We start from the raw sequence: 25206 nt of genomic DNA, 5'->3' as shown, positions 1-25206 counted from the left end.
AATAAAAACAGATTCCACTCTTAAAAACAGAACAAAAATGTTCTCTTGAAATATGGAGTAATAGTTTTACCTATCTTACCTAGTTAAAAACATATATATATATATATGGCATATTAGTTTTATTTATATATGATATGAAGGTTTCCAGTGTTTTAGAAATATTTACTGCCATCCATAAATACTCAGATTTGGGGGAACATAGGTAAATATGTGTATGGTAGTATGGATAAAGTCTTAAATACATTTACTGTCATATAAAATGGTCACTGAATTTCACAGTACTTGTCATTTAATTAAAGTGAAACTGAGATAACTGTCTTGGCCAGGATTTTACTGATTTGATTATTTGGGTCGAGAAACAGGACAGTTATTTGATCTGCCTCCTGTCTATAATCTGCCACTCATCCACAAGTGGGAGAAAAACATATTCTTCCTTGATTATAGTTTAATAAGAGCACCTGGCTATTGTGGTATTGTGGTAGCATCACTTGAGCAGTGGACCCCAAGGTCGATGTCTGAATAATCCTGAATGGTCAGGATCTGGTAGAAGCTGGTAATACCAAACTGAACTGGATGACCAAGTAGAGCTGGTTATCAGTCTCTTTGTTAAAGACATCATTAACCGAATAATTAAGAACAGGACTTCAATACTGACACAAGCAAAAAAAAGAGACTAAATCAAAATGCTAATGATCAAATCCAATTCTTGCCTTCTGAGTATGATATATTTATTAGTGTTTTCATATTTAATTTTGCAATTTTATATAAGCATTTTAGGGAATTTTGCAGTGAGCTATTAAAAAAAGAAAATCAACTTAAGTCACTTTTCCTCACAGAGTTCTATTAGGGTTTGCAAAAAACTCCATTTTTATCACAAAATGTTGCAAAGGAGATAGTTTCAGAAAATATAGCTTACCGATATTGAACACATTATAAGCATCAGAAGATTTATATCTTAATTATTAAGCATATGTCAAAAGCTCATGTGCTTTAGAGGAAGCATCTCCCGATTTTTAAAGCATGTTGTTTTTCCAAGTTTCTAAGTGAAAATGGTTTTGTCTTCACACACTCCATTAGTAGACAGTTTTTGATATTCTATCAAAGTCATTTCTTTCCCTCTGACTCCAGTAAAAAGTTACAATTATCTGCAATATGCATTATTGGATATTCCTCTCTAAACATCAAAGAAATATTTTCAGTTTAAACAAAGCAAGTGTTAAATTACAAATGGCTAAAAGTTAAAAAAAAAAAGTAACAAACATCTGGAGGGGAAAAGTAATGGAAATGAAAACCTAATGTTTTAACTTAACATTAGATTTCCAGGTTCCTCAATACGTTAATGCTTGAGATCTTTAGAAGAAATCCAAAGAGTTTCAACCAGTCTAGTTGTAACAGGTTTTATTCCGATTTAGTTCCTCCTACTTGATTTTAAAATCATCATGTAAGTTTCTAGATTTCTACAAACTTAGAAAAACAAAAAGCTCTTGTTGCCTATCTAGAATGTTTGACTAACAAATGAAATTACATCACTTTCCTGTGTATCACAAGTTCTTTAATCAAGGAACTGTCCCCCAAAAGATATGGAATAGAAATGCATATTTTTAAATCAACAGACCGCACACACCCCATTACCAAATGAAGATAATCAGCAACCGGAGAAAACAGCTGGGGTTTGTTAGTAACTTTCTAGTGACCCATTGAAGTTAAGCTTCAGCATCTAGTCCTTGGATCAATTTCTAGGTCAATTTCAGTATCTCCAGAATTCTTTCTTTTTTTTTTTCTTTACAAACCATTAATTCACATTGGGGAGTATTTCCCTTCTGTTGTTAATTTCCTTTCTCATAAAGATATTCTGAAAACAAAACACCTAAAAACATCTCTGGTTCCCACTGATTTATTCTTTATTATTTTGTCCTTCCTTCTTTTCCTCCAGAAGCACTGGCTGCTTCACTAAGCAACATCTGGATGGAGCATTTCATACACAAGGTTAACATTGTTATTACTGCACTGTATTTTCTTGAGCCTTAGCTCTACTCTCTAAAACTTTTTCCAAATATTTTCCATCGCTAAATCAGTTACGTGATGGGCTCCATTCTAAAGCCAAAATCGAGAAATGCAAATAAATATGAAATGCCTAGTTTCAACTGGCAGAAGGACTGACTAACTGAAATCTATATAGGTTCTAAGAGGCCAGAACATCTCTGCATGTGCCTACTGAGGCACACAGCAGAAATACTACTTTCCAAATTGATGAACAACACATGGCATGAACCTCTACAGTTAGAAAGCTTATAAGCTGCAATTTAAATTATCTTCCTTGGGGACTTCCCTGAAGCCCCAGTGGTTAAGACTCCACGCTTCCACTGTAGGGGGCACAGGTTTGATCCGCGCAGTGCAGCCATAAATAAATAAATAATTTTCCTTAACTACAAATAGATTTAAAATGTACCTTAGTATTATTTATAAGCAAGTCTTAAACTTGATGATATTCAGCATAGGTATAGTGAAGACACAATGATACTGCCAAGGGTACTCGGTGAGTTTGATGCACAACTGTCACCTCACTCCATGTGTAGCTACAGGTAGCTATAAGCTATTAGGGTTTAGGCTGTCAGTGATATCTACATGAAAGTGTACAGTGGAATTAATAATAATGTTAAACATTTATTGAGCACTTACTATGTGCCAGGCCTTCTATTAAGCCCTTTGCATCACTGCCTTATTTAATCCTCACACGATGCTATTAGAAATGTACCACTCTTACCACCTTCTTAAAGAGGAGGAAATTGGACCTTTAAAACTGAAAACATTACTACCGTATGACCCAGCAATTCCACTCCTGGGTATTTATCCACAAAAAAATGAAAACACTAATTCAGAAAGATACATGCACCCCGATGTTCAGAGCAGCATTATTTATTATAGCCAAGATATAGAAGCAACCTAGGTGCCCATCAACAGATGAATGGATTAAGAAGATGTGCTGTATACACACACACACGCACACACACACACACACACACACACACACAGCCCTATATATACACAATGGAACATCACTCAGCCATAAAAATGAATGAAGTTTTAGAGAGTATTGTGCTAAGTGAAATAAAGAAAGACAAATACTGTATGATATCACTTATATGTGGAATCTAAAAAATAAAACTAGTGAATATAACAAAAAAGAAATAGACTCACAGATATAGAGAACAAAATAGTGGTTACCAGTGGGAAGAGGGAAGGGGGGAGGGGCAAGATAGGGGTAGGGGATTAAGAGGTACAAACTACTATGAATAAAATAAATAAGCTACAAGGATAGATAGTACAACATAGGGAATATAGCCAATATCTTATAATAACTATAAATGGAGTATAACCTTTAAAAATTGTGAATCATTATGTTATACACCTAAAACTTAAATAATATTGTACATCAACTATACCTCAGTTAAAATAATTTTTTAAAGTGCTTTTAAAAAGGTCATGTAATTTGCTGAAGATTCTAGTTAGTCAAGTGATGGGCCAGAATTTGAACCCAAGCCACCTGAATCCAGATCCTGAGCTCCCGACTCTAAGACCAGTAGAAAAGTTACGTCCCACTTCTCTCTCCTTCCTTTACCTCTCACCTCGTCCAGACCAAAAAAATGTGAAAGTCCAAAGCAGCTCATCAAAATAATAGATCTGAAATCTGACACAAACTCAGAAAAAAAAAACAAAAAAACAAAGGGGAATAAAGTAAATAAGAGAAGTGCTCTTAACCAAAATCTAGTTAACGTCCTCACTGGATTAGTCAACACTCCATCCCCTGCAGAAGCAAGACTGGCACAAACTTCTTTCCTATGTCCACATACTTTTGGTTAATCAACTTTGGAGTAACCTACCAAGTACTGATCCCAGTCACATCAGATGAGAGGGTTACAAGGTAGATATCTTCTTCCAGCCCTGTTACATGACACCATAAAATGTACAAGACTTCTTTTTAAAAGCAAAAGAACTTTATAAAACAAAACAACCCAGAAGAATAAAAGGGGACCAGTTTGGCTTTTAGGCCCTGTACCTAGTAAATCCTGTCAGTTCAAAAATATATCTCTAATATAAGGAAATCAGTGAATGACACTGTTGGAAAGAATTGAACTTACTGTAAAGTACAAGGCTCATTTCCTATGGAAAATGCAATAATTTATTTCTTTAGTACAAGCTTTCCAGTAAAGAATGCCCTTGAACTGAATGCCTTGCTGTGACTGGCCGCACACTCTACCCAACAGAATATATATAAGCAAAAAGGAAACACGCTGTCTAGAAAAAAAATACACAATTTCCTTCTATTTCCTTTTCTAAGTAGAACAACTCTTCTTTGGGGAACAAATCGGGGTCTTATAACAATTAGCTACACAATATTTTCCATTCTCACAGCCAGTAAAAACTAGAAATCATGAGGGTCAATGAAGATGGCCCAATTATTCCCAGAAAGGCAAGGGATTTTGTGATGGGTGCTTCATGTGGGCTTCTCATTCAGCATGAAGATCAGGTGCCTGGAATCCAGATATCCCCCAAATGAGCAAGAATCCATTGAGAAAATAAAAACATATAGATCCTTTAACTACTACATATTTTATTCCAGCTTGGCTGAAACATCGGGTGTGTGAGGATGAGTGGTGGAAAATAAAGGCATAAAGGGAGGTGGGTATAAACTGTGGGGACTTCGAAGAGCTAGGGAAGGTTGTAATCAATTCAGTGGCCAGCTGTGGATCCGTAGAAAGTTTCTAGGAAGAGCAGTGATGTGACTATACCCTATGCAGGTTAACTGGCAAACATAGGAGAGCCAAAGGTAGAAAAGGTGAAAGGTAGGAAGACCAGTTAAGAGGCAAGATATGGAACTTAAGAGTCCATCTACGGATAAGCGCCTGAAGGGAATGTGGTGGACATATACAATGGAATATTACTCAGCCAGAGAAAAAAGGAAGTCCTGCCATTTGCATGATGAAATTTGAGGACATTATGCTAAGTGAAATAAGTCAGACAAAGACAAATACTGTCTATCACTTAATATGTGGAATCTATAAATACTAAATTTATAGAAACAGACAGTAGAATGGTGGTTGCCAGGGGCTTGGGGGGAGTTGGGGTGGGCGGAGGGAATGAGGAAATATTGGCCAAAGGGTGCAAACTCCCAGTAATAAGGTAAGTTCTGGGGATCTAGCATGGTGATTATAGTTTACAATGCAGTATTATTTACCTGAAAGTTGCTAAGAGAATAGATCTTAGATGTTTTCACCACAAAAAAAGAAATGGTAATTATGTGAGATGATGGAGGTATTAACTAATGCCACTGTGGTAATCATTTTGCAATACATAAGTCAAATCAACACGCTGTATTCCTTAAACTTACACAAGGTTATATGTGAATTACATCTCAATAAAGCTGGGTTGGAGGACAATTGACGGAAGCTGAGTGCTGGTTAAATCTCACTGTATTTGCTTACAATGCGTTTCATTTCATTTTAGCAACATTAATCTCATGACTTCAAAGAACTTACCTATTTCCTATTCTGTTGCCTATAAGAAAGTTTATATAGGTTTTTCTCATTGATGAGTTCAATGGGATACGATGTCCTTTTAGTTCTGATGCTTAGAAAATGGCAGACCTATATTTGATATGTATGCCAATACCAATTTAGTCAACACTGTGCTCACTAGAGTATAATGGAATAGGACTTTTTGACTTCTGACACTAGGTCAAAAAAGGCCTTGCTTGCAGTTTTCTCCTCATTTGGGAAAACACCCTCTCTGGGAGCCCTGAGTGTATGTCAGAAGGCTGACTTCCCACCCTGAGACCACCACGTTAGAAAGGCCATGTGTGTGGGTGCTCCAGAGGACACCCCCAGATGCACCCAGACTTCAAGCCAATTCTGCAAAAGCACCTGTGAGTAAAGACGCCTCCAAATTCTACCCCAAGCATGAGCGGTAACGCCCAGCTGCTTGAGTCCTCCCAGCTGAGGCTCTAGACATCCTGAAGCAGAAACAAGCCTTTCTGTTGTGCCCTGTCCATATTCCTGACCCAAAGGATCCATGAGCTTTTTTGTTGTTTTGTTTTTTTACATTATTAAGTTTTGGGGTGGTTGATGAAACAGTAATAGGTAACTGGAACCATATGTCTAACAAGAGAGGTAATAAACCCATTGGTTATGGAGCCCACACCTGGAATATGATACTTAGTTCTGGGTGACATATTACAAAAGATAAAAAAAAAACAAGCATACTCAGAGGAGAAGAAGAAGAATGTTCCTTCATGGGAAAAAGCTGAAAGGCTTAGAGATATTCAAATCAGAAAAGAGAACAAACGGTATATGTTAATTGCCTTCAAATATCTGATGAGCTATCACAAGTAAAAGTAATAACAATTACTCTGTATATTCCCAGGAGGGAGGCCTAGGAACAGTGAACAGAAGTTACAGGGAGTCAGATGGAAGTGTTTTCTAATGTTCAGAGCTTTCCAGGAAAGAAGAGGCAGCTTTAAGAGGACGTGAGTTTCCTAACATTAAAGGTAATCAAGCAGTCGAGATGATCACCACCTGGTGGGTAAGTTTGGAGGGAATTCATTTATTGACCAGAAGGTTGAATAAAATGCTCTTACTTTAAGGTTACACTGTAACACTGAGATGTTTTTAATCTAAAGATCATCCCCATTTCCTTGTGCTAAGAAATCTAATCCCAACACATGTTGAGCAGAGGGAAAAAAATACAAGATGAATAAATTGAATGAAAGGCAATACCAAAGTATAAATAGAAAGGGATGCAGAACTCTGGAGGACAGAAGAATGGAAACTAACAGGAAAATACAATCCAGCAGAGCAGCAAAGGAACTTCAGAAAAAGATGAAGCATGAAGATGGAACCATGGAAGAGAGAAAAGCAAGGCCAAAGATGCCATCATAGGTGACCTAGGGTAGAGAGGATGCCCTCATCTTTCTTGAGAAATGGTTTTATTCGTTTTTAAGACTTTTTTCATCGGTCAGTGGGAAAGACGGACCAGAAGAACATGGTAATGTAGCAGCATAAAGAACCAGGTTCAAGTGGTAAAATTAACAAAGCTCTTCAGTGGTCAGTGAATTTCTGGCCTCAGAAAGATACAGGATCTGTGTGCCTATGGGGTCAGGTACACCTGCATGGAAGCCACCATCAGTATGTAAGAATCACTACTAAGGGAAGCAAGAAAAACCGGTGCGTAAAACCTGGTTTCCTAACAAAGGCAACGGGAAAAGGAAAACACAAACCACCTAGAAAATGAGATATTTCCAAGGCCAAACCATCCCGGCAACAACAACAAAAAGAAATGAAAAGAAAGAGTTAAAAAGTTATCTCATACACATTTCATCTGAATTTTATCACCATTTGTAATCAACTTCCAATGTTTCATAATACCCTTTAACCTTAGTTACTCAACCCAGGGAACAAGTCCTCTCATTGTTACCCCATTTGAAGGAAGAGTGGAGACTCTTTTCATGTTGATAAGAGATAGAAAAAGGAGACACTCCCAGGAAAGAAAAGTGTTTTGAGGAAACTCCTGGAGCCTGAGGGTAAGAGGTGGTGATAATATGCTTCTTGCCTTAACCCTTTCAAAGATGCATCAAATCAGAAGTTAGAAATTCATGTAATCGATAAAATAAAAGTCATTTATTAAAAAAAAGCAACAGAAATTTTTCAGTACTAAAAAAGAACAGAAATTTTATCTTACTACTCACCCATTTCCTAGGTCTGCCTCTTGGCCGTTTTTCTCCAGTGGCTTCTGCTTTCTGCAAAATGAAAAAGGAAGTTATATCGTTTCCTACCTGACGTTTCTTATAAGTGCTGCACCAAGGGACACATTTCAAGTAAGAATGTCCTGGTTTGCAGATAAGGTATTAAGATTGCTTTAAGAATCTCTTTCTCCTTGAAGGTTCATCTTCTCCATTTTTCATTGCATGATGCAAAGAGAGATCTATGCAGCCCTCACCCTAATAGATTCCCCTGGAGTAATCTCTGAAATGCATGAAAATGCTTTTTAAAAGCCATTTTGCCCTTATTTCTACCTGTAATTAAAAAAAATTATTCCCACATATCCATAATTATGTAAAGTAGACTTTTAGAAAATTAATGTTTCTTAAATGATGATTTTTCTTTCCATATCGCAACTAAAATTACCAAAATTAACATTGATATATTACTGTACAATTTACAAACCACTTCTACCCACATTGTTAGGCAAAAGCAAATCTAAATGTGAGTGAAAATATATAGGCTTCTAACTCAAAAAAACAAATATTAGCACACTTCTACATAGTTAATTTCCTATCCTTGCCCCAAACAAACACCTGTCAATCAGTTCACCCAAAGCAGAGAGAGAAAAAAAAAAGCTAGCAGAAATCATCAATGTTTTTCTCTGAGATGGAAACAAGGGGTGCTAAAAATAATAATTAATAAACAATGTATATTATTAACAATTAACAATTCCACACTCAACACAAACCTGACATGAATATATTTCTAACTATCTTAACAGTTTGTTCATTGCTTTACTTCACAGAAGATTTTTCTGGTATCGCAGTTGTTTTTTTCCCTTTTGAGTAAAATTTTAATATTATAATTTCCCTGTGTTTATCACGCCTACTCCAATCCCCAAATACACCAACACACACATATCACATGCACTTTCTATAAAAATACACGTTTATAGGGACTTCCCTGGTGGCGCAGTGGTTGAGAATCCACCTGCCAATGCAGGGGACACAGGTTTGATCCCTGGTCTGGGAAGATCCCACATGCCGCGGAGCAACTAAGCCCGTGTGCCACAACTACTGAGCCCGTGTGCCACAGCTACTGAAGCCCACGCACCTAGAGCCTGTGCTCTGCAACAAGAGAAGCCACTGCGATGAGAAGCCCACACACCGCAACGAAGAGTAGCCCCTTCTCACTGCAACTAGAGAAAGCCTGCGCACAGCAACAAAGACCCAACACAGCCAAAAAATAAATAAATAAATGCATGTTTATAATCTCCATTTTCAGAGTAAAGAAAACTTAGTACATCGTCTTCTGTGTATGAGAATCACCTTAAGGCTATATAAACACAAAAATACAGGTAACCTGAGCCAGGCTAACTCATTTTGCATTTTACTTTTGTTACCTGGGTTAGCAGCAAGTACTTGGTACAACGATACTAAAATTACCTATTATAACTGTCTACACTGCCAAATGACTCTCCTTTCTCCCTTCAATCTGGTAAAAATAGATGGAGATAGGCGATAGATTGATAGATACACAGAGAGGTACAAAGATACACAGGTACATAGACAAAATAAGATTTTTATGTCACAAGATTTCTCACTAAATATCTTCCTGACCTATCTAACAGGTTCCATGAATTAACCCAAACTTTGTGTGATTATAATGTTAGTTCACATTTATTGAGCACTTAAAATACCCTAGGCACCGGGCTAAGTCATTCGCATGTGTTATTTTAATCTTTACAACAGCCCTCCATGTAAGGTAGCTGTTATTATTTCTCTTAGTTTGCAAACGGACAATTAAGTCTTAGAAAGGCTAGCTGAATAACTCAGGTCACACACAAAGCTGGTAAATGGCAAGCCTGGGATTGGAACCCAGTTCTGTTGGACTCTAAAGCCAGGGCTCTCACTGTCCTGACAACGCTACCTCCCTTTAGGTTACATGCATTTGCTGCTATGAGGAGATATTTTAGTTAACGAAAATTGTCACTGACTCAGCTCCACCTGAGAGTCAGATTTGGGCACTCTGAATCATAGTAGTAGGGATTACTACTTTGAATGGCTCCACAAAGGAATCATTCCTTGTCAAGGGTTAGTGGTCCTGTCTTACCTTCGGTCATAAGGGCATGAGTTAATTTAAGTGAAAGCCAGGAGGGCCCAGTGAATCACACCCTCTTTCTGAGTGTTGTCTCAGGGAGAGAGGGAGATCTCAAAAGGAACACAGATCCCACTTTGGAAAGCTTAGATTCAAATCCCTGCTCTGCCATGTTAGCTTTATGACTTTGGGCAGGTCCCTGAAAACCTTAATTTGGTTTCAGGTGTGAAATGGAGATAACACCTCCGGTGAGGAGTGAGGAGTGAAGTGGCTCCCATAAATGAGGTGCTCAATAAATGTTCTTTCACTCCTAACCAGATGGAACTCTTAAAGGGAAAGTTTTCCTTTAAGTTAGTCCAATCTCATAGAAGGTTCAATCAATGCAAATATTCCATTACACCCATAGATCACCTAAAGAATGAAGCTTTTAAGAGACCCTCTGGCTAGTACATCACGAGTTATATGAGTACAAAATTCCCTAATACAGAAGTAGTGCCTGATTTACCCTTTAGGAGCAACTGTAAGGTTGCACAGTTTACTCAGTAGTAAATAATACAAACATGGAAGATAGAAATCCTTTCTAATGGGCATGAGGATGGTAGGTGGGGTTGAGTAGGAGACTGCTGATCTTAAAAGCTAACAGTGCTACACCAGGCTTTTCTGTATGGTGGTTATGTTCCGGGGCCATGATGTGATCCGGGTGTATCTAAAGTCTGTTAAAAAGAGGGTTGTTTTCTAAGAGGGTTTCACTGCATTTTAAAGTTAGAGAAAGCAAATCTCTCATAAGAGAGAGAAAGCCCTGCAAACAAGAGGACTTAAAAACGAGCATCCCATTTACAAAAAGTCTATTCAAAAATAAAATTCGCACCATTAACTAAGGGGCAAAATATCACGATTATCACTTGGACTTGTTAAAAGCAAACTTGCTCCTTGGTCTTGGGGCCAGTATTACATGTAAACTGAAACCCTCTTCTGAGACGACATCTAGAAGAAACACATTAGCTGTGCTGTGTGTCGTCGATCTGGGAGGTTTTCATTGTTCCTTAAAACCCACATTATTTAATCATTCTGATCAAACTTCACAAAAGCTGCAAAACCAGTTAGGATTTTCCTTTGTAAACCAGCATAGATCCAGGAATTTTACATATTGGAAAACACTGGCTTTAACTTTTTTCCCTGTGTTTAATGCTCTTCGGAATATTATTTTTCAATAGAAAACAAACAAAACATTTTGGGGGCTTGTTTTGTTTTTAATATGTTAACATATGCAATACTGTGTAAGTGTATATTTGGTTTTCCTTCGCCAGAGTGGAATTTGGTTCCACACTACAAACCCATGTATAATTCAGACAATAACTTATTCTGAGTACTTACTGCTTATCTCAGGGCGGGGGAGTAGGGAGAGAGGGTGGGAACTCTGCATTTGTAAGAACTGAATTTCAGACTATTATCAGCCCTGTTATACTAACGTCTGCAACGATCATATGTTAAAAGTATTATTCCCTCCTGGCTTGTCTTCATTCTCATTTTTGCCTTTTAAAAAAAGTGTAAGTTCAGAACTGTGTATTTAATTTTATAAGATGCTTTAGAAGCAAGTTCATGAGGATTGGGGAGACTATTAAATGGGAAATGTAATTATATCTTTCTCTAAGAAGTTTTGGTACTCCAGGCTCTTAAATGTATGAGCACTAAAAAATTAATTAAAAAAGGAAATTCATCTAGCAAATAGAACTCTTGATCTTGGAAACAGTGCTTAGCATTAGTGTCTGGTGCATAAGATGTGCTCACTGCATATTTATTGCATGAAGGAAGGAAGGAAAGAAAGAAACACTGGTGTTTATATCACCTGTGTGTTTCCCTGTTGTTTCCCTCTCACCTTTAGAAATCTACAGCTTGGTAGGGCTTCAGAAGACATTTCATCCAGCCCCTTCATTTAACAAATAAAACAACTTCTGGGTGTGCCATGATCTCCAATGTCATAGCCTTCTGGTTTATTTGGGGGCCAGGAATGGGTTGCAGTAAGCACATATTGCCAATCCCTTTATAAGCTTGTAGAGAACTCCCCTCCGAAGATTTCTCAAAATCTAACTTACAACCTACATTTCTGGTTACTGGAGAAAACATAATCTACCTTGTAGCAAATACTTTATGAGATATTTGACACCGCATAATAGTGGAAAGATCATAAGCTTTAGAATTAGATTTGAACTCAAGCCCAGGTACTCCCATTTACTGGAGCTGAACATTAGACATGTCACAGTTTACATCTCTGAATCACAGTTTTCTCATTTGTGAAATGAAGACCATAATGCCTACATCAAAGGATTAAAGGAGCTAATGTATATGGAAGGTAAGCCTGACAAAAGCTACAGCATTTAGTAGGTAGTCAAATGTAATTTCTTAACTCCCTCCATATTTTAAAATGTTACCCTTAAAAGGAGTACCTCCCAATTTTGTAAGTTTCCAGTCAAAGTACTGAGTGATTTTCTGAGCATTATCTTATTTAAGTAGGGCAGCTATTACTACCCCTGTTTATATGGGCGATTAAGCAATCTGCCCATGTTCTTAAGTGGTGGAACTGAGGCCCCATCTGATTTCAAGGCAATAAAGGGTCTGTTCTTCTGGGAGATAGTCCCATACAAAATGAAGTAGCCATGGGGAAATTTTTTTAAAAACTTCTAGGGTGGAAATCAAATGAGTAGTTAAAAGTAAAATATTTCCAAGTTTCCTATAAAGACATAGACAAGAGCTAAGATTGGGAACCAAGCGCATTAGCCAGTTCTGACTTCTGGGTCAAATTTAGATAGCTATTAATTTTTTGCTATTCTAAATGCTTACATCATACTGTGATAATGCATAAAAACCAGAATGCCCCACTCCAAATCAATCAGTGCATCTGTATACACACACACACAAAAGAGCTAGAAAAATATTTGGGCTTAGTAGTACCTTGCTTTGTTTTCATGTATCTTTACATATATATGTATATATGACTAAGACCTGCTGACTTTAGAGCATATGGAGCCATCTAAAAACAGCGTAGAGTCACATTTTATTTCTTTTAGTAGCCCCTTTCAAAAATATAAAGAGTGTAAATCAATGTGCACTGGCATCAAAATTAACTGGATTAATCAATCACATTAAATGTTAAGTAATTGTCACTTCACCTTTTTGCTAATCTAGTTCTATGGGTTTCCAAACTGTACATGCAACTATTTTTAGTCTTTAAAAGACATTACAAGTTTGCCATTGCTACATATTTTCCAAAAAAGAAATAAAAGTGAATTCTATCATCCATTGTAGTTCATGCTCATTTTCCCCAAGGAAGTCCTTGTTGTCAACTCCCATGTCATTATTTACACATGCCTGTCTTCACCTATACAAACATGAAATTAAAGCCAAGGCCAAAATAACAGGAAAAGTTATTTTCAGAGTTTAGGATTCTCCTCTTTAACTGTTCCTCTCCCTCCTTTGTAATCAGAAAAATCAATAGCAATGATATGAGAGTTCATAAGGGTGACCTTCCGAGCAAACTACTCCCTACATTATCCTGGAGAAAAAAATGGCTGTGACTACTCCTTGCTAAATCATTTAGAAGATGCCATTCAGCGTTGTTCAGTGGATTAAAGCAATATAGAATAATAAAGCAGCAGCCTAAAATGGAATCAGTTCTGCATTCACCTTTTTCTCCTGGTTCGCACTATAAAAATTCAGAGCTAAAAATCTCAGCATCTAGGATATAAAATTCATTGTTCCACCCTTGTGCCAAGCTATATGGTTCCAGAGCAAGCTCTGGAAACTGCAGAAAGTCAGCTAACAAGATAAGATGGGTCTGAATGATTTAACTGACATAAAATGCTCTTCAGCATCCATCTAGTCTCAAAAAAGAACTGAAATGCAACAGAATACCAATCTGTTATGTTCTCTTGAGCAAAATGATCTGTTGAGACCTTGAGATAAAAATGAACCAGAGCTGGAAGTCAGTCAAAGTAATGAGGGGCTTTCGATGAAAAAGTTCAGAAGAATAACTGGCAAAGAATGAGATCTCTGGGTTCCTTGAAGTAAAGTGATTTCAGAAAATAACTCAAATGTATTTGAATCTTCCATATTTGGATCATAATCTACGATGACTCAAAGGCATTGTGCGAGAGAATTTACTGATACATTAAGGCTCGGTCCTCTCTGGCAAAGTTAAGTGAAAAAAAAAAAATGAGTCAACTGTTTAGGTAAGACAGCCTAAAATACCAAGATAATGGAGACAACAATTGGGCTTTACGTAATTCCACCTGACTGGATTTATCTGTATCCTTAGATAGAGCCCTGAGTCCCAGTGGAAGTTACTTGCCCATAAAAACACAGAGGAACTCAAAATAACTCGTATTAGTAACATAGACGCCATAGGCTGGAATTGTATGACAACTGCCAATACCATCTTTCCCTGACTTACCTATAATGATGCCTTTGGTTCCCCTCCTCAGCTCGACCTACTATATCCCGTAAAAAATCATGTCCTTGCTCAGCATCTATGCACTAATATTTAACTGAAATGATGAGGAAAACCCATTCTCTCATCCTAAAATATCTGTGCTTGGTGTTAGTAATCATTTGTGAAAAATCAACCAACCTCCTAGGAACATGATTAGAAAAGGAGCACAAATCTTCCTCTATAGTATCCAATTCGTATCAAGTCTTCTTTGTTTAGGCAAGTGGAAAATATAAATTAGGTGTCTGCCTGAACACATTATTTGAAGTATACTTTACCTAGATGGTATTTTCATTTTGTACTTTGCTCTTTATTTCTCTTCACTACAACCTAAAGTCAAAAGGAAGTTCAAGCAAATCTGTGATATTACGACGTAGGGCTATCTCACACCTGAGATCTTTTTTATACGCAATTCTTCCTATTAAAATTTAATTCAATCTCAGAATTTTTTTTTTCCTTAAAAGTACCTGAATGACAATTGGCCTGACTTACAGATGAATTTGACTTGTGACCTTAAAAACTGGAGAATTAGTGAAAGAAACCCCTCCAGTGTTCTCTCATTAAACAGGCACAACAAAAACCCTAAACTAAACATAAAGGAGATTATATCTTTCTTCTCTCCAAACATGAGAAATGTGAAAATACAAAGTATTTCCACCCAGCACAAACAGGAGAGGAAAACAAAATAAAACAAAAAGGAAATTAAGAGCCAACTGGTCACAGGTATACCTCAAACTAAGACATAAATAAAAGGGTCAAGACACACACACAGACACACACATACTCACACGAATCAATTATTTATTCAGGAAAACATTAACTTCTGATTTCTTTTATTAAGATAACAATATGAAACTGGTTCAGGGATGAATTTTGAGCACTCAGATTGGTGTTCTTAGGAATAACTAGAATTTCTACATAATGGTTATCCATGGGAATTTGTCATAACGGAATAGAAGCAAAGTGAAGAATAATTATCTTCTCTTCCAAAAGTTCCAGGCATAACAAATTATGTTTTTATAAATGTTTGTTTTATATATTACACAAATCAAGTTTATATTGAATATGACCTGAAATTAAAGTGATTGCTAATTTAGTAGTCCTCCACTTGGTCTTGCAACTTTCCTCATGCATTGTCAAGTGTCACACTGCTAATTTTCCAACAAGCAGTTTTGTTTTCAAATGCCCCAAGGCCAGTTACTGGGTCCAAGCACAAACTTTGTAAGTAAAGAAACTCCAAGCAGCAAGAAATTTTAAACATACAACATCATCAGTATCCCAGTGTACACTGAATCTCCTCTAATTTTAGAGTTCTGTTCTCTTATATACTTACCAGGTTTTGTTATATATTTTCCATTTTGGTGAGTCTCAGTTTGCAGGAGAATTCCCAATTTATTAATCATAGAAGGCTTCTCATCTCTACTCTGGTCAGTCTAGCATGTTATGAACAATGTAACTTTTTCTAAAAAAGATTACTTTTCAAAGTCCTAACAAAAATATGTTTTGTTAGAATACAACATATGTTTAATAAACAAATGTATGTTTGATAATCATGTTTACATAGGGTAGTAGCAAACTCAATAAATACCGATTCGAAAGTGAAAATACCTTAAGTTTACACATGTCATGAACAATTCATCAGTGTCATTCATTATTTTGCAAAGTGTTATCTTCTCCAGATGAAGCGTAATTTATAAAACTGAACAAATGTAACAGTCAGGTTCTGAGCAAAAATACGTATCCATTTTTATTAGAAAGGGGACTTTTAAAACAGAATTGTGTGAAATAATTTTGTCTGGAAGAATGAAAGATTTCAGAGAAAAATTTCTTTCGGAAAAAGAAAGCCTACTTCTGTTTTGGAAGTTGTAATACTATGTGCATACACATGAAGAATTATCAGAAAGGTGAATAGCCTAAGGGTCATTTATAAATGCCTATCACCAAAGTAACTAAAAATAAGTCAAACCTTACTTGGGAAGAAACCAACCTTTTGTTATTTTGCTTTAGGTGGTAAATTAGGCACAAGTCTCAGCTTTCCTTTTGTCAATAAAGATTTTGCTAGTCAGTGGCAAACTTTTCAAACTGAAGAGAAGGCGATGGAAGCACCTTTTTACTCGTTCCAAAAAAAGAGTAATACAGTAAAATATGAGAGATAATTCATTTTCCCTTTTTTTGTATTGAATTTTAAATAATTTATTTATGATGAGATTTACAGATTTCTTCCTGGGAGATGTTATGATGCATTTTTTAGAGCAATTACATCATAGTTTAAATGTTTGTCAGCTAGCTACCAAGATATTTCTTTGCCATTCCATTAGAGTAAAATTAAGATAAAATTAACTTAATGCAACAACAAAAAAAACCTATGTTAAATTGGCCCTTTTTTAAAATTGAGTAAAGCAGGTAAAAAAACAAATAGTAAGTATTCATATTAGTAATATCAGGTTACACAGGCACTTTTAAATGACAAGATCATTTAGAGCTACTTCAATGTTTAGTGATTAAATATGAGTACAATTAAATCTTCACTCTGAGAAGCAATTCTATTTAAATATATCAGAAATCTGCTCTTTCAACTCTGTTCAAGACTGTTAAAACAAAACAGAGAAGAACTCATAGTTGCTCCCTAAATAACTTTATATGTATCACTGGTTGCTATGGAAGTCTACAACACTGAAAACTATCAAATATAATATGGTAGGTGCTCACACAGAGAAAACCACACAAAACACTAATCCTCAAGAGATGAGCATACAGTCATTTTCAACAAATACTGTACATGGTGTACTCAAATCGACTGTAAAGATATATCAAAATTTACTTCTGAATTTTGAACCTTTGTTTTTAACGAGCATACAAACCCACAAATAAAATACAGAAACTTTTTTTCTGATTTATTTGTAAAGCTTAAAAAATGTGAATTTTATCTTCACCTTCCCTTCTCTGTCTACGCATTGATCCTGAGATATTTCTTCTTTGTTAGCTCAAATACCACCAAACATGAAGTTTTTAAACTGCAATTTAAAATTTATAAAGAAAAACACTGGAAGTTACACTTGGTTGGGTTCTATCCTGCCCAAAAATATACAATAAATGAGTCAAATATTTGTTTAAAAAATTTCTCATTGCCCTATTCAGAACATTTCTCTATCACCTGAGGTGGAAAGGCTTTTGAGAGATTATATTATATTGTAGGTTTATTGTAAACAAACAAGGTACTTTATCAGCACATTTAAAGCAGTAAAATTAGTGAATTTTTTTTTCCAGAATCCCATAATTGGATTTACTTCTAATTATCATCTATTTGGCAAAGTACTTAACTTTAATAGTGGGATTTGGTTTTCCAATAATCATGTAAATAAGCACAAAGTAAATTAATCTCTATTATTTTTTAAGGAAATTGCAAAAACTTCACCACCAGACAAAATCTATAGCTTTGATTTGTTTTTAACTATTTCACAACTGGTGCAAATCTTAATTGTTCATTCTCCACTCCCCCACCTCCCCCTCCCATCTCCGTTTTAAGTTTCTTACTATTTGGTGATTGTTTAAAAACAGCACCGTAAGGCATCTTCATGAACTTTTTATGCTAAGTATCTGCTTGAAAATCTCACCAATATTAAAGGTAGGAAATGAGTCTTGGGTTACCCACTTGGGAGAAATCCTTAGGTGCGGATCTAGAATGAGAAAATTACAGGGAGGTTCCTCTGGGCGTTGAGAAAGTTGGGAGGACGTAAGAAATCTCACCTTTTGAGCTGCTTTGGAGGGGCTCTTGTTTTTGCTGCCTTTGGGTCTTCCCCTTGGTCTCTTAGGAGAGGGCTCACCGGTTGGCTCCTAGTTTCGGGGGGAAAAAAAATGCTGCTGTGGCAAGAATGGCTGAAAGAAATTGACCCTGACTCTATAGTTGTATTTTCTGCCTGTGCTGCTCAACAGAACTGCTGGAACACATTCAGTTCAAGCATAAATGGATGATGATGGTACAGAGCTTACAGAAAGGGGAAATAACTATACTTGTAATCCAAGAATTCATAGAGGAAATTCTATTTCGCATATGAAAGCTAGATTCTATTTCAACCCGAAAAAGGTAACAAAGGCTGACTGTTCAAAGGTTGCTTGTTCTAGAAAGAAAGTTATACATTTTAAGGTGTAAAATATGCAAGGCTGTGTATTTGGCAACGCATAGAAATAATAAGCATTTTACACAAATACTACTCTCCACTATACCAGCATTTTAAACAACAGAAATATGAAGCTAACATCAGAAATATTTCAACAATCTCCCATATTGAAAAAGGTGGCTTTTGATCATTCTGTATATCTATATTGTAGGTCAGTTATAACTCAATCAACACACTGAGTGAAATACTGGAGCAATTATCCAAGTTCTTCAACTTAAAATAACTCCATTCCTGCTAAAATTTCCAAATAATTATGGTAAATCTGTCGTGGGAGGCTTTGCTTGAATTATCTAGGTAATTGCTTCAATTCTTCACTGCCAGTTGGAGATGTAGGAATGGTCTCCAGTCTAGATTTAAATGTCTTTTGATAAAAATAAATGTTTTCTCCAAAACTTTCTTTTGAGAAAACCCTTATGGGGGTGTACCGAAGAAAACTAAAAGGGATGGGGGGTGGGTAGTAAGGAGGAATGGGAGTGTCTGGGAAGGAGAAATTGAAACTATCAATAGGTTTAGCAAAACTTTAAACGGCTTCTATGCCAAGTAGTAAATACTCAAGTGGTTAAGAGAATGCGATGATTAATATTCCAGATCCTAAATATTTATCCAGTGAATCATCAATTTACATCTCATTCAGATTCGGTTATTAAATGAGAATTAGCTTAAAATGCATAAAAGTCTTCAATGAAAATTCGCATCCTATTTAGAGATTCTGAGGAAGGTTTCCTGCAAGCTTCTGTGGGACCACTAGCTCCAGTGGGCACATCCGGAGCAAACACATAGGAGACACATTTTTCTTTCTTTGTGAACTCTGCCTTAACTCAAAGGTAAAACCTCCAATCACCTCCAGACCCCACTGCAATTTCTTTTGGATTATTTTTTGGAGGTGGGGGGCAATTACTAGAGTTAGAGTGAGCCGGGTGGCGTGTGGGAAACAAGAGCGGGGGGAAGGGCAGTGACTTCCTGGGAGGTGTAAAACAGGATCCTAACGCGATGTAAAGTGTCGCCCGGGCAGAGCGGGAAAACTCAGGGGCCTCTAGATTGGCTTGTTTCCTTTGATGATTTCAAAAAGGTACAGCAGTTTTTCTAAAACGCACTGGCAAGCAAACATTGTTCGCCTTCCCCACCTTGCTCTCGGGCAGCTTTGGGACTCTAGGATTATTTTCTAATAGGCCTATTTGCCATGAAGGAAGCGCTTTAAGGCTAAAGAACGAAGAAGTAGCTTTAAACCCCACGGAAGCGGAGTTTAAATGTTCTCAATAGACAAGTCCCGCTCCATCCTTGCCCGCGGAGGCTTGGAAATTGCTGCGAACAAAACCCCTCCACCCCGGGCGCTGCGCGCAGCTCCGCAAGCGCAGGCTACACGCTTAATTGGTTGCATCCGCAGACAAAACCCTCCACTCCGCGGGGTCCCGGGCGCCCCTCGATCGTCCCCTCCCAACCCCCAGTCACTCGCTCTGGAGAAGGACGTTTCAGGTCTGCAGCTCTGAGGCGCGGCACCCAAGGCAAAAGGGGGACTGGGCGCCTGGCGAGGAAGTGACCCTAGCTACCGTGCACCCTCTCGGACACTGCTTGCCACCGCGCCCTTGGCTGAACTACTTAATCCTATCCCGTGGGGACCCAGGGTCTCCTGTAGCCAGCCCCTTTCCTGGGTCACCTCAGCAGCGGCCGCCGCGCCGCATTTAAAGAGCCCTAAGAGAACCGGGCGGGCCCACGAGTTCTTTGTCGGGAGGGCGCGAGTCTCAGGCCACCGAGAACTTGGGGAGGGCGCCAAGGGGGCGGCTGCGGCGCGCCAGTCCCCGGCCAGCGAGCAGCCCCGGTTGGCGGGAGAAAGAGCCTCTGGCCCCCGAGGCTTCAGCCCCTCCAACCCTGACCCGCCAGAGTACCCCTAACCCCCGGGCCACTGCAAAGCGGCTCGGAAAGTGCCTGGCGAGCCCCGGCTTGTCGTACCCGGCCGCTTCCCGTCACCAGGAGACACCGCGCCACTCGGGCCGGGCACAATAGCGAAAGTCCGAAGACGCGCTTCGCCCGACCCCGCCTCCAGCCCGCACCCGGCCGCCCGCCCGCCGTGGCTCCCACCTCCCGGCCCAGAGGGGCGCGGGCGCCCGGGGCTCTGCCGCGCACTCGCGCCGGGACTCCGTAGCTCGCCCCCGCGGCGGCGTGAGGCGGCCGCGGCGGCTGGACTCCCGCGCTCGGGTGGCCGCGGGTCGCGGGGCCCTCGCGGAGGGAGCGGAGGTGGGCTGCTGCCCGCACCCCGCCTGCGTACTGACTTGCTGCTGCTTCCTGGGTCGGCCGCGTCCTCTCTTCTGAGGCGCCGGGGCGGCAGGTTGTCCCTGGGCTGAAGTGGACGGCTGCCCGGCGCCTTCACCGCGTGCGCTCATCCTGCCTCCCGCCGCCGCTACCGCTGCCGCCGCCGCTCCTACCGCCGCTGCAGCCGCTTCGCCTCTGCCGCCCCGAATCTACCCAGCACCTTTCGGGAGACTGCGAGGTAGGGCTGGAGAACGAGGCGGGGTGGGCGAGAGCTGGCGTGCGGCGAGGGCTGCTGCTGCTTAGGCTGCCGCCGCTGCCACCATCAACACCGGACGTCCAGCGGCTGCCAACAAGAGAGAAGAGGGGAGGAGGAGGAGAGAAGGAGGCGCTGCTGGTGGCGGCGGCAGGGTGGGTGGGTGCCGGAGGTGGAGGTGACGGTGGAGGTAGCGAGAGGAGGCGGAGAGCGAAGGAGAAGGAAAAGAGGGTTTCAAGTTGGGAGGCTACCCTCTCAGTTTGGGATCAGAAGTTGCGGTCACCGGGAGCACTTCGGAAGCGGCTTGGAAAGGGAAGAGACTTGGAGTGAATTGTGTCCCTTGAAACGTTAGGCGGGGAAAGAATTCCTCCTCCTCTTCCCCCTCGCTCCGCGCTCGCAGAGCAAGAAAGAGAAAGAGAGAGAAAACAGCGCCTTGGGCAGTCGGAAAGCAGAGGGAGGATGGGGAGATTCTGCCGGGATCGGGTCGGGCACTGAGCGCGGGCAGGGGACGGAGCGGTGGGTGGCACCGCGCCTCCTCGGGTGGCGGGAGCGGGCGGCAGCGGCACCGGGGAGTCGGAGGGGGACGGGCTGATTGCTCTTGCGTCCTGCACCAAGCGCGCGCTGCCCGGGCTGGAAGTTTTCTGAGTTCCTGCCCCAGGATTCAAGCGGGATGAGAGTGTGTATGTATGTGTGTGTGTGTGTGTGTGTGTGTGTGCGTGTGTGTGCGCGCGTGTATGTGTGTGTGTGTGTGCGCGCGCGCTTGGGGAGGGGGCGGCGGGATGGGGGGGAGTGCCCACCTCTAATCGTGGGCGGATAAAGGGGAGGGGGCTGCGCCCTAGAAAAAGTATGAGGAGGAGGGAGGCCAGGCGGACCGCCGAGCCAAGGCGCCTGGCCGTGGGCCAGAGGCAGCGTTCGAAATACATCTGCCTCCGCGGCGGCGGCGCCCGGGTGCCACCCGGAGCCCCGCTCACGTGCTCTCGCCCGGCGGCGGGGTTAAAGGGACAGGCCGGGGATGCCGGGCCGGCTCGCCGCCGGCCTCGCCCCACCCGCCGCCCGAGGTCGCCCCTGGCCGGCTGTCCTAGGAAGGCGCGGAAATGTGGCTGCCCCCGGAGCCGCGTTTACGGGCTTGGCCTTTACCTGCACCTCCACGATGCGGAGCCAACACTCTGCAGGAAGCGTCTGGCTGCACGCGCGGCAGAGCTCTCGTTTCCTAGGAGTGGGGATCGACTGAAGAGGAGTAGAAGCAGGCCCCCGCCGCCCTGTTCTGCGTCGGAATGCCTTCCTCGCAGATCGCACGACCCGTCGCGCGCGCGCGCGCGCACACACACACGCGCACACATACACACACACACTCATACACAGACATGCTCGCAGATCCACACACACGTGCACTTAGACACACGTGCACACTCCCACAGCACATGCAGGCATAAACACACATGTAAACAAACACGCGCGCACTTACATGCACATGCACGCAGAAACACATGCACTTTCACAGACACAGGCACACGTGCAAACAATGTGCACACAGGCACACGGAGCGCGCCAAGCCTCTTTCCTGAGCTTTTTTTCTCCGGGAAAAACTGGAGGCGACGCGAAGTCTCCCTTTGGCTGGCGCTATGCACCCGGGTTCCAACGCTCGCAGGGTAGAGGGGTTGCCCAACGCGGGGACCCCATAGCTTCCTAACTCCACAGTTGAGCCAACTGTCCAACTCTCCCTTCAATTTACCTCGATTTCACCTTCTCCCTAGGAACTCCCTTTCTGCCAAGTCCTAATTTTATAGCCTGGACTGTTTCTGAGTTATGTGAACACCATAATGACCACAGTCCGTTTTAAAAAGGTGGAGTACATTTTAAAATGTACCTCTTTTCATCCTTGAATAACAAAAAGCTCTGAAAAAATTAGGTTGAGATTTTCACACATCACACCCAAAATTATTTTGGACCAATTCCAAAATAAAAACTTTCACCCGAGGAAGAATTTTTTTCCTTCCCCCAAATACAGACCACCGTGGAATAAAAACCGCCTACTTTACAGTCCTAAGTAAGGCGTTCGGCACCGCCAGGTTCCTCTGTGCCTGTGGAGGGAGGAGGCGCGTGTAAACGTCCGCCTCAGGCGCGGCAGCGCTGATTGGTCCGCGTTGCCATTTTAAATCCATTTCCAGTTGCCCTTTGCAGAGCTGGGACGCTTAGCTGCGCGTTGAGTGCCCTGCAGAAACCCAGGGTTTCTCCTGGGTCTGGGAAAGCCTAACAGTGATGGAGAAGGAAAGCCCCCATCCCTCCGGATGGAGCCCTGCGCTGACTGGGGAGGGAGGGGTCTCACAGGAACCAAAGGTTTTCTGCCAGGACTTGGCTGAAAGATGGTATCTTCATCAAAGAGATTGAAATTTCACGTACTAACGATTGCAGGGATGTTTCCTAACTGCCAAGTTTGCACATGCTTTAATGTGATCACATTCGCACAGTGGTGTGCACATTTTACATACACATACAAAACGGGCTTCTCGTTTGTTTTTGTTTGCTTGTTTTTGCAAGGACTAGAGATAAAATTCTGAGGGTGAATGTAGGAGAAATCACCGAAGATTTCAGCCAGCCAATTAGAAATTGAGGTACCTTATATCCTCGGATTTTTCCAAAATATGCAGAGGCCGGCAAGGAAGGGATTTCAGAATTTTATTTTTGCATTAATCCTTGACTGGAAGAACAGCACAGAAAAAAATGGGGGTGAGAGCCACTTGTTTTCAGACTACTGTCACTTTGCTATCAGACTCTTCGACCCTTTTTGAATTTATAACCAGAAGGATAGGAAACAAACATTGCAGCAGGTTTTGTCTATATCAGTTTTATATATTTTCATTCCTGGAAGCTATATTTATTTGTTTTCTAGTTACTGTATGTTTTCGTTCCTCATTTCTCAACTGAAAGATCACTATCATCTCTGAGTTCTTCCAGTTCTAATAGACTTTAAAAAATGTATAATATCTTGCTCTCTAACTGTGTCCTGTTTGTATGTAAACTGCATGTAAATTCCATGGAAGCAAGTAGTATTTCTAACACCTCTTTTCTGCACCAGTTGTGTGTAGGTAGTGTTCAGTTCATAATAGATTTTCGGTACTTACTAATTTACTGCTGTGACGGTTACTCTTTTTTTTTTGTTTGTTTTGTTTTGCGTACACGGGCCTCTCACTGTTGTGGCCTCTCCCGTTGCGGAGCACAGGCTCCGGACGCGCAGGCTCAGCGGCCATGGCTCACGGGGGCCCAGCCGCTCCGCGGCATGTGGGATCTTCCCAGACCGGGGTACGAACCCGTGTCACTTGCACCGGCAGGCAGACTCTCAACCACTGCTCCACCAGGGAAGTCCAACTGTTACTCTTAATAAGTTACTATTTTACAAATGTACCACAGGATGAGAAAAGCATTACATATATTAAAATAACTTCAAAATTATTTTGATTAAAAGAAAATGCATCTGTGATGAAAATATTGGGGTTCTCACATTGTACTTTATCATATTTAACCTTTAATATATTCATGAGTTAAAGAATGATTAAAGGAATTTCTCAATTATAACTGATTGAATTAATCATGGATAATTAAACAGATTTATTAAAACCAGATACTTTGGAAGTGAATCTATATAGGGTCACAGAAAAAATATAACTAATGTTTATTGAACAGAAATAGCATACACACACACATATATATATGTTCAGCATATAGAAGCTCAGTATAGCACAAGGCAAACACATATTTCTGAAAAATATTTCCAGTATTTTAACATGAACTCATTTGTACTGCTCAAACTCACAGTTTTAGTGATTTTGTTTTTTAAAAGATGCTTAGTATTTAACGAAATGCAGGAATGATAATCTCTAGGAGTTTCCCTACGGAATCACCAAGAAAGAATATACAGTGCCAAGTTAACATTTTGGTGGGGGAGGGCGGGATGGTGGTTTTGGACTGGCCTTCTAGTCCCATAGACAAAGGGTCACCAAACAAAATAAATTTGTCCCCTCATTCACTCTACAAACATATGTTGAATTGGTTTTGCAGTAATCTCACCTATTATTCTCTCAGGACTCAGGATTGTAATTCATTCAGAACTGGAGAGAATCTCTTTGGAAACAGCTAGGTGCTCATTTAAAATCTATTTACCTGTTACATTAAGCCTTTCATTTACCCTTACAA

The 25206-nt window shown here is 40.5% G+C and overlaps 1 protein-coding gene across 1 annotated transcript; it reads right to left on the bottom strand.

Moving 5' to 3' along the window:
- Positions 1 to 5528: 5528 nt before the first annotated feature.
- On the bottom strand, positions 5529 to 21607 carry HMGA2 (high mobility group AT-hook 2). Its single transcript, XM_089920972.1, is given in 4 exon segments — positions 5529 to 7195; positions 7742 to 7792; positions 18085 to 18171; positions 20783 to 21607. Coding segments are annotated over 4 exon segments (363 nt in total). The 5' UTR covers positions 20894 to 21607; the 3' UTR covers positions 5529 to 7081.
- Positions 21608 to 25206: the final 3599 nt, after the last annotated feature.

The sequence above is a fragment of the Delphinapterus leucas genome, chromosome 11 (genome assembly GCF_059928025.1).
Source record: "Delphinapterus leucas isolate spDelLeu-1000000601 "Yukka" chromosome 11, BTC_Dleu_Yukka2, whole genome shotgun sequence".
NCBI classification, from domain to species: Eukaryota; Metazoa; Chordata; class Mammalia; order Artiodactyla; family Monodontidae; genus Delphinapterus; species Delphinapterus leucas.
The sequence above is the reverse complement of the archived record's forward strand: the minus strand, read 5'-3'. Positions and strand labels throughout refer to the sequence as shown.